This window comes from Phalacrocorax aristotelis, chromosome 5 (assembly GCF_949628215.1).
Source record: "Phalacrocorax aristotelis chromosome 5, bGulAri2.1, whole genome shotgun sequence".
NCBI lineage: Eukaryota > Metazoa > Chordata > Aves > Suliformes > Phalacrocoracidae > Phalacrocorax > Phalacrocorax aristotelis.
In genome coordinates this window covers 18,655,218-18,668,631 of record NC_134280.1, presented here as the reverse complement: position 1 = coordinate 18,668,631, position 13,414 = coordinate 18,655,218, and the positions used below count along the sequence as shown (strand labels likewise).

The 13,414-nt window shown below is 64.6% G+C and overlaps 2 protein-coding genes across 2 annotated transcripts in view; both read right to left on the bottom strand.

The window, feature by feature from the left end:
* The window catches only part of SPEG (striated muscle enriched protein kinase), a 38,784-nt gene extending 34,132 nt beyond the window's left edge, over positions 1–4,652 (bottom strand). Inside the window, exon 1 of the mRNA XM_075093254.1 lies at positions 4,093–4,652. Within this exon, the coding sequence (XP_074949355.1) occupies positions 4,093–4,501 (409 nt within the window). The 5' untranslated portion in view covers positions 4,502–4,652. The remainder of the gene's footprint in view (positions 1–4,092) is intronic.
* A 2,356-nt stretch (positions 4,653–7,008) lies between these two features.
* DES (desmin) lies at positions 7,009–12,716 on the bottom strand. The gene is made up of 9 exons (XM_075093253.1): positions 12,074–12,716; positions 10,281–10,341; positions 9,982–10,077; positions 9,732–9,893; positions 9,515–9,640; positions 8,593–8,813; positions 8,409–8,458; positions 8,045–8,127; positions 7,009–7,919 (listed from the first exon to the last, which is right to left on the bottom strand). The coding sequence occupies exons 1-9, from the start codon at positions 12,625–12,627 to the stop codon at positions 7,878–7,880; spliced, it is 1,395 nt and encodes a 464-aa protein (XP_074949354.1). The 5' UTR covers positions 12,628–12,716; the 3' UTR covers positions 7,009–7,877.
* Positions 12,717–13,414: the final 698 nt, after the last annotated feature.

Sequence of the window (13,414 nt, the reverse complement as noted above, 5' to 3'; positions counted from 1 at the left end):
TTCCTCAGCAAAAATAACCGCCCGGCAGCAGGCGAGAGGGCAGGGGTGGAGGTGACTGACTGGACAGCTGCGCCCGCTGCTCCGCTTTCTGGGGAGCAGCCCTCCTGGTCCACAGCACTCTGGGACAAGGACCCGGCATGCGTGGCCACCGCGCCAGCCCCCTGCCCAGGTGGCTGGGTCAGAGCCGGGAGCCAGGGTCTTCAGCAGCTGCCCGTGGGCTGGCCCAGGTGCCACCCCCGGGGTCAAGAACAGGCACGGCCCCAGGGCACATGGCTGTGCTCGGGGACTGGTGGCTGCACAGCCAGTCCCCCCGCCAGCCCTGCTGGCTGTGGGCGTCCTGAGGGCCAGGTCCAGCCCCCTTCCCCCTGCACTGCCCAGCCCCGGGGACCTGTCCCTGCACCAGCTGAGACCAGCACCCGCGGTGGTGCTGACCAAGCAGCTCTGCAGGGGCAGCCCCAGCGCTGGCACAGCCAGACATGGTGCCCACCCCACAGTGGGGCATGGCAGCTGGGGCTGGAGCCTCACTGCATGCTGGGCTCCTCCGAGATGCTGCTGTGCCCTGCGGCTGGGGGGACAGCCAGAGTCCCATGGGAGGGAGGAGAAGGGAAAGGGAGGCTTTAGGTCCCCTTTGGTCCCTGAGCAGGGCTGGCAGAGGCTCCAGAGGGAAGGGGTAGTTGGCATTAAACACAGGCACAGTGCTACAAAGTAAGGGACTAAAATTAGGTACTGCGATAAATCCCCAGAGGTGCTGAGCCACCAGAGACACTGTCGGTGCAGCCATCCCCACCAGGGTACCATTGCCATCGCCGTGCACCACCAGCCACAAAAGTATGCCCACGCTGCCCCACTGTGACTCTGGGCTGGACAGGAAGGGGCCGTGCAGGGCCACCACAGACAGGCAGCTCCTGCCCCCTTCCCTGCCCCCAAATCCAGGCAGGTGCAGGCTGTTCCCTGGGCAGAGGAAAGGTTCCAAGATGGTTTGATTGCTGAGTGCAGGTGGAGGCGAGTGGAGCAAGACCCTGCGCTCAGATCCCAAGACAGACACATCCAACCTTGAAACGAGAGGCAGCCCCGGCTGGGAGGATCAGGCAGCACTGGCACGGCAAGAGAGGGCTGGGCTCTAAAAGATTAGCTCAGGTTCTTAAAGGCTGATTTAATCCTGTTTACTGGGAAAAAATTCAGGAGATGCAGCTGAGAGGTGATACAGGCTTTAGCGAGCCTGAGGGTGATGGAGTCACAGTGCAGACCAGGGCAGGCCAGAAAGGTCCGGAAGGTCACTAGATGGACCTGAGAAGTCCCTGGACCAGCCTGGTGCTGGCATGAGAAGGACCAATGCACCTCACCTGCACCTGTGGAGCCAGGGCACGAGGGAGAACCTGCAGTTCTCCCAGAGGGGCAGAGTGGTGGGACACAGTGGGGATAGCATGCCCTGGGGAGACCCTGCGCCTCGCCGCCTGGCCAGCCCCACACGTGCACTCCCTGCTCCCCAGACCGGGCACTGACACACTCGGGGGACCTGGGAGAAGAGCAGGAGAAAATCATTAGTAGGGTGGAGCGACAGATTCAGGACAAGGGATTAGAGGAGCTAAATCGGGCTCGTGTGAGCAAGGGGGAATGCTGAGCTGGTGCAGGAGGAGCTGCCGGGACTGAGTGTGGAGTTGGGCAGCATGGAGCCCCCCACCCCACAGCAATGACCTTAGCCACCTTGGGGAGAGCTGATGCCGGCCCCACTGGAGAGTTGCATTCTAGACTGCATGCTGGGGAGAGAAGGTGGAGGACTAGGCTCTGTGCCTACTGGAGACTCTGACCAGGTGGAGGTGAATGGAGCAAGGGTGCCCCAATTCCTCCAGACATGGGGGCTGGGACCCCCAGCTCAAAGAAAGACTTCATCCTGCCCAGGGACCTTGTGCACATCCTCCTTGCCCCGTAACTGACCCAGCTCACATGACCCCCCAGGGAACAAGGATGGGGTGTCCCTGGCCGGCACAGGGATGGCGCAGCCTCCAGTGGAACTTCCATGGTCTCTGGAGAGCTGGGTCTTGGTGGGGAGCCCCTGGGCAGCCAGGGCCTCCATGCTAGGGGCTGGTGAGCCACAGCACACATCCTGGCAGGGTGTCAGGGCAGGCGGGTGCAGAGCGGTGGCATGGTTCCTCCATTTCACACGATGACCCATTTCACTGCTTGGCTGCTGGCATGGAGAAAATGGCCTTGGGGGAACAACAAGCTGAGTGCCAGTGCCCTGCAATGGGGCAAGATGATAGGGCTGGACCCCCCGCCACATCCCATCAAGCTCCACACCAGCACCCCTCTTCAGCTCCCAGCAGGACACAGTGCTCCCTGGGCATTGCTGCGCCACACCACAGAGACCGTTCTGCCCCATGGCAGGGGCAAAGCCCCACCAGGGGCTGCCATGCTCCTTACCCAGCCCAATGCCCCAGAGGCATCTCTGCCCTGGGACTGGATTTTTGGGCGGGTGTTTGCTCGATGACAGTGCACACCCAGCCTCCCTGCTGGGAGGAGTGCCCAGGGCAGGGTGACATTCACCCTGCGCATTAGGCAATCCTGGCTGCTCCATCCCTCCCTCAGCTGCTCCAGAAAGGCGGTGGTGAGGGCTGGTGGCTGGGAATTGGGAGCGGGGATGAGTGCGTCAGCACAATGGGAACGGGTACCTGGGGAAATCAGGCAGTGCCGTGCCTCTGGGCAGAGGCAGGGGGGCCTAGGCTGGCAGTGCCATGGAGAGGTGCAGCTGCACACCAGAGTGCGAGAACAGGGTGACCCCCTGTCTCAGCCCCCTTGGGACAGGCTACTCCCACCCCGTGGGGCAGTGCATGGCTTCCACTCTCTCTGCACGCACACACTGCCATGTATTTGACTGCAGAGTGCCACAGTCCCCAAAGATGCGATGCACAGTGACCCCGTGCACACCCACTGCAGGGCAGGACCCCTCCTACACATTCCTCTGCTCCCCTTGTCCCTGCACCAGGCCCATGAGCAGCACCTTCCTCCAGCCTCCAAAAAGCGCTCCTCCAGCCTCCCAGCTCACAAAGACCAACTCCTCCTCTTCCTTCATTGCTCCCCTTCAGCACTGCAAAGGCTCCTTCTGACCCCCACTACCACCCAGTCTCCCCCTCAGGGTGCAGCATCTCCAGCACACCTCCCATGCTGCAAAGCCCCAGGTGCAGCTCCTTCCCTGGTGCCTCACGGCTCAGCACCACCTCCCTTGCTCCCTCCACGCAGATGGCACAGCTCACATCTCAGAGCAGTGCCACCAGCCAGCACCACACACGCCCCAACACCCAGGTCTGCAGTAGGCCCGGGAGGTGGCATCCATCCTGGGGCAGAGGGGGCTGAGGCCCAAACCTGCCTGGCCCCCGTGCAGGATGAGGCCCACCCACGCAAGTGCCCACACATGTCCCCATGCAATCCCTGTGCACCAGAGGAGAATGCCCAGCTCCTGCACCTAGGGGTCATGAGCAGAAGAGCTGCCGCAGGGCCCTCAGGGACCAGCAAAAGCTGGCTCCACCCTTGCTAATTACCATCGAGCCCCGCCCACTGCAGGGCATAGGCCCCACCCACTTGACAGCCCCACCTCCTGCAGTGTTAGGCTCCTCCCACCAGGCCCACCCCCGGATGGTCCCAGTTCTTCCAGTGCAGCCCCAGTGCCTAGTATAGCCGTGATGGTGATGCCACAGGCAGCTGGCGCACACGGATGGCTTGTGCAGGGGCACTTGGGGGCTCCAGGGGATCATGCTGGTGGTTGAGGAGGGTGGCACCACCAGGGCCATGCGCCCGAGCTGCATCTCTTTCTCTCTCTCTCTCCTCCTGCCCCAAGCAGGCTTGGCATCACATGCTTCCGACACCTCCATGCCTGGCCCTGGCACCCTGCCTGGCCTGGCAGCAGGTACTGCAGCCACATGCTCGCTCCAGGCCAGAGAGCCGTCCCGGCACTGCCGGCATCAGGCACCGCAGGCACAGCAAAGCCCAGCCCTGGGCATGCACTGTGGGAGCCTGCAAAGCACCACTGCCACCCTCGGCAAACCCGCGCCCATTGTTGTGCCAGCACAACCGTGCCAGCGGCCACGCCACCCTTACCTTCCATGTCAATGATGGCCAGCACGGCACTGGTCATGGCCTCTCCCTGCTCATTCTCGGCGATGCAGGTGTACACACCAGCATCCTCCTTCTTGCTGTCCCGGATCCAGAGGGTGCCGTACTCCTCCTCGCATGGGGCCAGAAGCTCCTCGTTGTGGTACCAGCGGAGGCTGGGCCGGGGGTTGCCCACCACCACTACCCGCAGCCGGATATCGCAGCCAGTGCCGATCGCAGCGTTCTTCAGCTTCCGTGCAAAAACTGGTGCTGCCTGGCGAGCTGGGCCCTCCTTGGGTGCCCCCAGCTCTGCTGTAACCTTGGCACGCTTTGGGGGGATGCCGGGGCTCGGTGGGGCCACCCGGGGCTCCCCACCAGCCCTAGTCGTGCCGCCGCGTCCCTGTGCTCGGTGCATGGTCTGCAGCTCCCCTGCCTGCGACTCCTGCCACCCCAAGCTTGTAGTGCCGTGCCCCTCTTCTCCCCCTGCCTGCAGCCTGGGGGTGCTGGGTGCCTGCCAGCAGTGCTGATGCAGAGGTGGGCCCCCAGTCCAGGTGCCGTCCGGTTTGATGCCTCCCCCCCGCCGGCTGCAGCCCCGAAGGTCGCAGCGCCGTGGGCAAGCGAGGGTCTATTTTTAGGCGGGGGCTCGGGTTGCTGCTTGCTGAGCCACCACTCACCGAGCACCCGGTGCGGTGCAGCACCCACACCCCATGCTCTGCTGCAACCCCAAGCCTGCCCAGCACCTCAGCACCTGCTCCTCTGCCAGCCTGGGTGCAAGTCCTGCGGGTGCCGGCCACTCGCTGAGCTGTCCCGGCTCTGGGGCCGTGGCGTTCCCCCCCCCTCACCCGTCCCGTCCTGTCCCGCGCAGCCCCCGGCGAGCTGTTCTCCCTCTGCCCCCTCTCCTGAAGTGGCAGCTGCCTCTGATATGTCACATTCCTTGGCCAGGCTCCCCCTCTCCGCGCCCGCCGCCCCGGCCCTGCAGCCCAGCTCCACTTGCAAAGATAGAAAGGGGCCAGCACCTTTCCATATTAGCAGTGAGGCTCGGAGGGGACCCAGCCTTCCTCCCCCCCTTCCCCTTCTCCGTTGGTGTCACCGGATCAGATCAGAGAGACCCTGGTGGCATGTGGAGGGAAAGGACACCATCATGCTTCCTGCAACGCGAGACCCCGGGCAGGAGCCAGCCCTGCAGGGCCCCTTTGCCCCATCCCCAGCAGGCAACGGAGGGGGGGATCCCTGCATTCCTGCTCACCCCAAAACCACCCTGCCAGGAGGCTGCAAACACAGCGAAACCCCATTTCCCTCACCAAGCCCCTGCCTCACTGTCCTGGGCAGTGTGGGTCCTGTCCAGCCCCCCATTCAAGCCCTGCTTGGAGCAGGAGCACCCTGCTGTTCAGGTTTGGGTGCCCCATGACAGCTCCCACACGCTGCACTCCAGACAGTGAGCGACCAGGGACTGCCTATGCTGCACGTTGCCTCGCCACCCCCGAGCAAGGCAGGGCTTCCCCGGCTCCCGGCGTGATGGCATATGTCTCTGCACCTGGCCCCAGCCGCCCTCAACATGGGCTGTAAATCTGGGCGAGCAGGATGCAAGCAACACAGCACGCTGCTTCCCAGCTGCAGCCCAGCCCCACTGGCTTTGGCCCAAGGGCCGCTGGCATCAGTGGAGCATCAGTGGCGAGGAGAAGATCCCAGGATCCCCCCGGCTTGAGTGTCTGGGGCACACCAGAGCGGGATGCCCTGCTAGACCCCCCACCCAGCTGCAGAGCAGCTGAACAAGCCCCAGGATCTCTGGGGGCTGGTGGAGAAGCCTGCGAGAGCCTTGGGGAGCTCTTCCCTGCCTGCACTGCCCTGCGCCAAAGGGCTGCTCTGTCCCCCCCAGGGGACTGCCTGGGCTGGGCAGGCAGGGAGATGTTGTCTCTCCCCAGGGCAGCCCTGGCGACCGTCCTCGATGTCACAGGGCCACCTGCTGGAGACAGCCTTTGAGATCTGACACCCCCCCCAAGCCCTGGCCAGCCCCGCAGCCGAAACTGGGGTTGACCGTGCTGGCCTCTCCATGAGGGACACTGCAGTCCTGTCCCCACCGCTGGCAGCAGCACCTACCTTGTCCCTAAAGTGCCATCCCCTGCCAGGCCCACTGCCCTCCCAGGGCTCTGCTGCCTGGCAGCGGGAGTGGACCATCCAACACCTCCCGGGGCAGAGCAACCCTGAATCTCTCTCCCCCGTGGGATGCTCAGCCCTGGGTTCCCCTTATCCATCCCCCATCACTGGGGCGAAGCAGCTGAAGCCAAGACCCCCACACCCTGACCATGGGGAGGGGGGCACATGTGTTGGGGGGGAGAGGGCATAGGGGGCAGATTGAGCCAGAAGGTTGAGCCCAGGGTGGGGCAGGCATGGGGTGGTGGGGCTAATGCCTGCAGGTTGCTGGGGAGGAGGTAGATTTGGGATGAGGGGTGCTCTGCTTGCAGGTCAGTGGCAATGGGTGGGGCTTGGAGACGTCCCAGGCACGTGTGGGTTAGGGGCAGAGCTGCCCTGGGTGAGGGCGGAAAGGGGGCAGCTGTGGGGGTGAGAGCCACTGAGCCATGGTGTGAGGGTCTCAGAGTATGGGGGGGACAGGGGACAGTAAACCAGAGCCCCTCCAAACCTGCTCAGGGCTCGGCTGCCACTGTCGCCAGTCCCAGCAGAGCTCCCCCACCCGGTGCAACTGGGAAACCCACCACCACAGGCAGCAAAATGCTCTGGGGCACCTTCAGTGTGACACACATGTTCTGGGGGGCCCAGCAGCCTGGGGAAGAGATGGCTCAGGGGGACGCTGGCCCCCCTATCCACCCAGCCCAACCATGGGGGTCCATGTGATGCCACCCCCAGGTGCCACCTTCCCGCCACTCCATCCCATCCCTGCCCCAGAGATGCACCAGGAGGAAGGGGTGATGCTCCGCTGTTTATTTCAGCCGCCTGAAGAGTCATGTGGATGCAGTGGGGTGGGGATGCAGTGGGGCAAGGGGTGGGGACGCCTGCCCTGGACCCCGGGCCTCTCTCCGGCTCTTCTTCTTCTCTCCCCCCTCTCTCCCACTCACTCACTCCCCCTCTCTCCTGTGTCCACCTACGGGTACCCTCTCGGCTCACAAGCCTGGCCCCACGCAGCGTCCTGCTGCTGGGGGTCCCCACGATGGGGGGATGGGGGGTGGGCACTGCCCTCCTCTGCCCCACAGGGCTGCCTCTCAGGCAGGGGGAATGCAGGGCCCCAGCCCCCCTGGGCTGGGGGGGACGCGCAGGTTGGGAGCACCCTGGCTCCGAGCCGGACGGAGAATAGGGGGCTTAGCCCGGACCCCACTTCTCCCCATCCCTGGAATCACTGCCATGCACCCAGAGAAGTGCCAGCTGCAGAGGACAGGTCCCCGCTCCTGCAGGATGACCTCCAAGCCCATGCCCGGCACGGGGAGGGGTCTGTGGGGGATCCAGAACCTGCTGCTGGGACCGTCCAGCTCCCTGGAGAGCTAGCCCAGGCCACCACCTGCTCCCCCCAGCCCCTCCTCCCTGTCCCCTCCCTCCCTCCCTCCTGCCGCCACCCCCCGCCCCGGCCCGGGCCTGATCCTGACACTGGCGTTGCTGCTGCGAAGCTGCAAAAGCAGAGCGAGCCTTTTGAAGCCAAAGGAGAGAGCCCAGGGGTTGCTGGGGGCACGGAGGCAGCTGTGCCGGGGGAGCACCAGGGGGCAAGTTGGGGGACAGGAAGGGGGCTTGGCGGCAGGACGGAGGCAGGGACAGAAGGTGCCGGTGGGCTGCCAGAGCAGCCTCCTCTACAGCACTTCATGCTGCTGCTGGGTTGCCTCGCTCACCACCTGCCAGGAGAGAGGTACTGTGAGACACCATGCCATGCCAGCACTGGAGCCCCAAGCACGGGGACAGGTGCTGTGCTCAGCCCCCCTGCCTTCCCACCCACTGCCCAGTGCTGCTCTGCACTCACCTCCCCATCACGGGTTTCGATGGTTTTGATCATCACGGTCTTTTTGGTGTGCACCTCGGAGCCACGCTGCTCTGGGCTGGTCTCTGTGGGCGTGAGGACACAGGGGATGGGACCATGGGAACATGTGGTATGGGGACACAGTAGCAGGGCTGGGGCCACTGAGGGGCTTCAGGAGCCCTGGCTTACACCCTCTCAGCTCATGGCAACACCCAACCAAGTGCCCCCACACCAGGGGCTCCATGTGGCACCTGTGGGTCCCCAACCTGTCAGCCTGGCTGCAGACCCCCAGGAGGGAGATTTGCCCCCATGCTGGGGACCTCCAGGGACTCATCCCAGGCCCCCCTCCTCATGGGGCAATGCTCACCTCGGAAATTGAGTGCCGAGGCGAAGGTCTGGTGCATGGGGATGCTGATCCTGCGGGGACACAGAGGAGAGACCTCAGCACCAGCCAGCCCCAGCCCTCAGACAGCTGCTCATCAGGTGGGAGACCCAAAAAACAGCTGACCCTTCTGGTCCCCCCACCTTGTCCTGTTCCCTCTGCTGCTCACCGGTTCTCCTCGCCCTCCAGCAGCTTGCGGTACGTGGCGATCTCCACGTCCAAGGCCATCTTGACGTTGAGCAGGTCCTGGTACTCACGCAGGTGCCGGGCCATCTCATCCTTCAGGTGCCGGATCTCCTCCTCCAGACGGGCAATGGTGTCCTGGTACCCACCAGCCTCCCCTGCAAAGCGCTCCTCCATCTCCCGCATCTGGCGCACGAGTGAGTCGTTCTGGGGGACAGAGGGGTTCAGTGATGGGGGAGACCCAGAGGGCCAGGGTGCACCTGGGGTGGGACCTGGGGGTCCTAGGGGTGAGCCAGGGATCTGGGGACAGCTGTGGACAGCCCTGGGCTGGGTCCAGCTGATGTGGGGCCATGATGGGTGGCCATCACCCTCTGTCTGCCCAGCACTGGGCAGCAGGGTCTGGCAGGGGTAAGCTGGGCAGGTGACGGGCAACACCAAGCCCCCCAGCAAAGCCATTGTACACCAGCGGGAGGCCACAGAGAGGTGCAGGAGCACCAGATGGCTGCCCATGGGTGGCATTGCCAAACTGGTCATTGCTGGCTGGCTCCTGTGCTGCGACCATGCCAGAGCAGGACTGTTGTGCCTTGTTTGTTTGAAACCACCTTCCCAGCCTGCAACCAGACACCCCGAGTTCTGCGCCAGCCTGCCTGGAGCCTCTCCCTGGGCTGAGGCACCTTTTGCAATCTGTGCTTGACCCCAGAGCTCTGCCAAAACACCTCACAGAGGCCCAGACTGCTGCTCAGAGAGGCAGAGCCCAAATCTGAGGGACAAGTCCCCTGACGGCAGCAATTTGGGGAGCTGGGAAGAGCTCCCCACCCCAGATATGTCCCAGAGGTCTCCAAGCAGCCCTGGAGTAGCAGGTCCTTGCAGGGCAGCTCAGGGTCTCCCCAATGACGCCCATGGCTCACCGTGCCCTTGAGGGCATCAATCTCGCAGGTGTAGGACTGGATCTGGTGCCGGTACTCCAGCATCTCCTGTTTTGCCTGCCGCAGCGCGTCGTTGTTCTTGTTGGCTGCCTGTGTCAGGTCAGACACCTGGGGAGAGACCAGGGTCAGTGAGCATGGCCACCGGGATGGCCAGGAGCCACTGCACCAGGGCCATCCCGGAGCCCACCAACTCCCACACCTTGGACTTGTACCACTCCTCAGCCTCGGCGATGTTCTTGGCAGCAATGTTCTCATACTGGGCGCGGATGTCCCGCAGCGCAGCCGTCAGGTCGGGTTTGGAGATGTCCATCTCCACCTGGATGTGCTGCTCCTGCAGCTGAGCCTGCAGTTCCCGGATTTCCTGGAGGGACAAGGTGACACCTCAGGGCACCTGCACCATCCCCCAGCCCCATGGGTGCCTGCGGGAAATGGGGCTGCCCCCAACCTACCTCTTCATGCACCTTCTTGAGGAAGGCGATCTCCTCCTGCAGGGACTCGATGCGTCTTTCCAGGTCAATGCGTGCCAGCGTGGCTGCATCCACGTCCTGGGGGGACACAGAGTGAGGGGTAGCGGGGGGGGGAACGGCCCTGGGGGCATGGGTGGAGTGCAGGGACCATGTGTTCAGGCTGGAGGGTGAAAAGCTGTGCCCAGAGCCATGCCCCAGTGCTGGGGCCAGGCTGCCAGAGGTAGATGGGTGTGGGAGGGGAGGCGGGGGTACCACACCGCATAGAGGGAACAGGTACTCACGGCTCTGAAAGCAGCCAGGTTGTTCTCAGCCTCCTCCTTCAGCTGGATCTCCTCTTGCAGCCTGGGGGCAGAGAGGGGGGGTCAGGGGCACTAGGAGGGAGACGCATCCCCCAGCAGCGATGTCTCCCCTCACCATCCCTGAGCCCTGCGTGGCCCGGTGGAAAGACGGTGGGTTGTCCTGCATTCCCGGCGGGTGGCGGGAGGGCTGGCGGGGGGCCAGGGGCTCTTCCTCCCATTCCCTATTATAGTCAACGCCAGAGAGAGCACAAAGGCATGAGGTCAGCTCGGTGCCACGCGCGCTGCCCCAGCCCTTATAGGGGAGAGTGGCCAGCAGCCGGGGGGACAGGATGCAGGATCCAGCACAGGGGCCCAAGAGATGGCCACCAGCTGAACTGTCCTGGGGACAGCAGGAAGACAGGCAGGTCTCAGCAATGCTGTGGGACGGCGCTATGCAGGGGGCACTGCTGGGGAGTGAGCCCAAGGTCAGGGCTGGGCCAGGGGAGAGGGCAGTGCCACAGGCTGCCGGTCAGGGGGAAGGCGGCGGGGAGGAGACGGAGGTGCCCGGCCAGTGCTGGCACACAAGGTGACAGGAACCTGACACCCATTTGTTCTGCACCCTGCTCCTGCCTTGACATTCAGGGGTCCTCCATGCTGCTACCCCCAGCCTCCCAGCATCAGGGACTCTGCCCCACCAGCACCCCAGCATTGGCCATCTGGGGCAGAGGCTGGGGCTGTGAGGGGGAGGCAGCAGGCTGTCACCCCCAGGAGATGGGGACTGGACATCCTTGGGGCACAGAGGCCAGGACGGAAGGCACAGACCAGCATCAGAACAAGCAGCTCCCACTGAGCATCAAACCCTGCTGCCCAGTGCCCCCACGCTGGTCACTCCCTGGGGGTCAGTCAGCCTGGCCACCCCTGTGGCTATTTACCACTGGCCCCAGCCCCCTCCCTGCCACCAGCCAGGCCTACGGCATCCTTGTGGGGTCCCCGCTGCTCCCAGGGCACCGTGCCTGGAGCATCCCTGGCCTGGGGAAGTTCGTGGGCTTCCTCCCCTCCCTCCTTCGCCTCCGGAGCTGGTGGAGCACCCCCCACTTGGGTCATCCTCCCCTCGCCTCCCACTTCCGTCTGCCTGGCTGGCTCTGTACGTCTGTCCATCCCACAGGGCTCAGTGCACTCATGGGCTGGCCAACTCTCCTTGGTGTGAGCAGGATGGGGACCCGGGGGGGGCACTCCAGTTCCCCAGCTCTGGGGGTCCTGTGGCATCACAGTCCAGCCTCGGACCTGCTGCAAGGGAGGGTGTGGGGGACTCCCCTGCTGCTGGAGCCATCCTGCCCATTGCGGGCTGCCTGGGCGCCCGGCAAGGGCTGGCAGCAGCTATGAAGAGTGCCCTGCTGAGATGCCCAGGCTGTGGGTACCTCCCTCTCCCTGCCACTGGGCCAGCTCCCCCTGCCTGCCCCATGACGTGGGTTGGGGAGCACCCAGCACTGGCGTAGCAGGTCATGGGTGCCCTTATCCCTCCAAAAACTCATATCCACCAAGCCAGGACCTGGCACCCTGCAAAGTGCCCTACAGGTGGGTGCAGGCAGCAAAAGGCATGGCTGGGGTGCTCTCCCGCCCCAGGGGACAGGGTGAGGGGGATGAAGGAGCAGGGCCACGATGGGGTCTGAGCATGGGTCACAAGGATGGCAGTGAGCACCCTAGGGGCTGCCAGGGCAAGGTCTGCCACTGCCCATCCCTAGGGATGGAGATGGAGGGATAGATGCCCACAGACACACGCTGGGGCACCTCCTCACCTTTGCTTGAGCTTCTGCAGGTCATCAAGCAGGTTGTCACGCTCAACTTCGACACGAGCCCGCTGGCTGGTGAGCAGGTCCACCTGGCGCCGGAGTTCCCGCAGCTCCTCCTCGTACATCTCAGCCACGCGGGTGGGCTCCTTGCCCCGCAGGCGGTTCACCTCGGCCACCATGAGGGCATTCTGCTGCTCCAAGAAGCGCACCTTCTCGATGTAGTTGGCAAAGCGGTCATTGAGCTCCTGCAGCTCCACTTTCTCATTAGTGCGGGTCTGGAGGAACTCCTGGTTCATGGCATCGGCCAGGCTGAAGTCCAGCAGCTCACCGGCACCTTGGTAGGAGCTTTGGTAGGAGCGCAGGGGTGTCACACGGGTGGTGCGGAAGCTGGACAGGCTGGGGACGGCTGAGGTGCGGGACACCTGGTAGACACGGGAGGTGACAGAGCTGCCGCTGCTGCCCTTGCCCCCAAAGGAGGCGCGGGAGAAGACCGGGGAGGCGCCGCCAAAGGTGCGGCGGTAGGAAGAGACCCGCTGGCTGGAGGAGTAGGACTGGCTCATGGCGGCGGCGTGGGGCGGCGAGGCCGGAGCAGGGAGCAGGCAGCGGAGCTGGCGAGCAGCCGGCAGCTCGGAGAGGCGTCGGGAGGGGACCCGCGCCACCGCTATTTGTATCCTGCTGACATCACCCGCCCCTCCTGCTGCCGGGCAGCTGGGGGATGCTGCTGCGCAGGGGGGACAGACACCAGCCCCCGCCCACCACCCCTCACCTGCCCGCACCGCCAGGCTGCGGACCCCCAGGTGGATGACAACGATGCCTGTGGAACTCTGGGCACCCCCAGACCCCACTGGTCTCAGCCAACTGTATCAGCCTGTCCCCTGGTCCCCACCACACTGCCCTGTCCATGGGGCGCCTGGACAGACAGACAGTCTGGGCTGATGCCAAGGGGGGGAAAGAAGGGGACACAGCCCTTCACACCCTCTCTTGCCTCTCCTTGAGCCAGACTCATGCCCAATGGCCATGGTCCCCAAATTGACCTTGAGCACCCCAAAATGCCCCCGATGGTGCCTTGACCCACCCCACGGCAAGAGCACCGGGCTCAGCTCTCCATGCGGGGCTAGACTCCAGCCCCCCCACCCAGAGAGGGGCAAGGGAGGGCCCGGGGAGGGGGTGATGTGGGCGACCCCCACCCTGAGTGTGCTTGTGCTGACCCACCACCCCTTTCCAATACAGGGGACTGAGCGCTGGCCCAGGGCTGGGCACTTTCAGGGTGCTGCTGAGTGACCCCAAGCAGCTGCTGGGTCCAGAGCGGTACCAGTGACGTCACCCCCCAGGTCCTCACTCTGGTAC

Excerpts from the sequence above, each read along its gene's own strand:
- DES (XM_075093253.1), bottom strand. The coding sequence starts at position 12,627 with ATGAGCCAGTCCTACTCCTCCAGCCAGCGGGTCTCTTCCTACCGCCGC. Across the intron at positions 9,894-9,981 it reads TCAAGAAGGTGCATGAAGAG|GAAATCCGGGAACTGCAGGC; the intron begins GTAGGTTGGGGG and ends TTGTCCCTCCAG. Across the intron at positions 8,459-8,592 it reads CTGGAGGGCGAGGAGAACCG|GATCAGCATCCCCATGCACC; the intron begins GTGAGCAGCAGA and ends GTGTCCCCGCAG.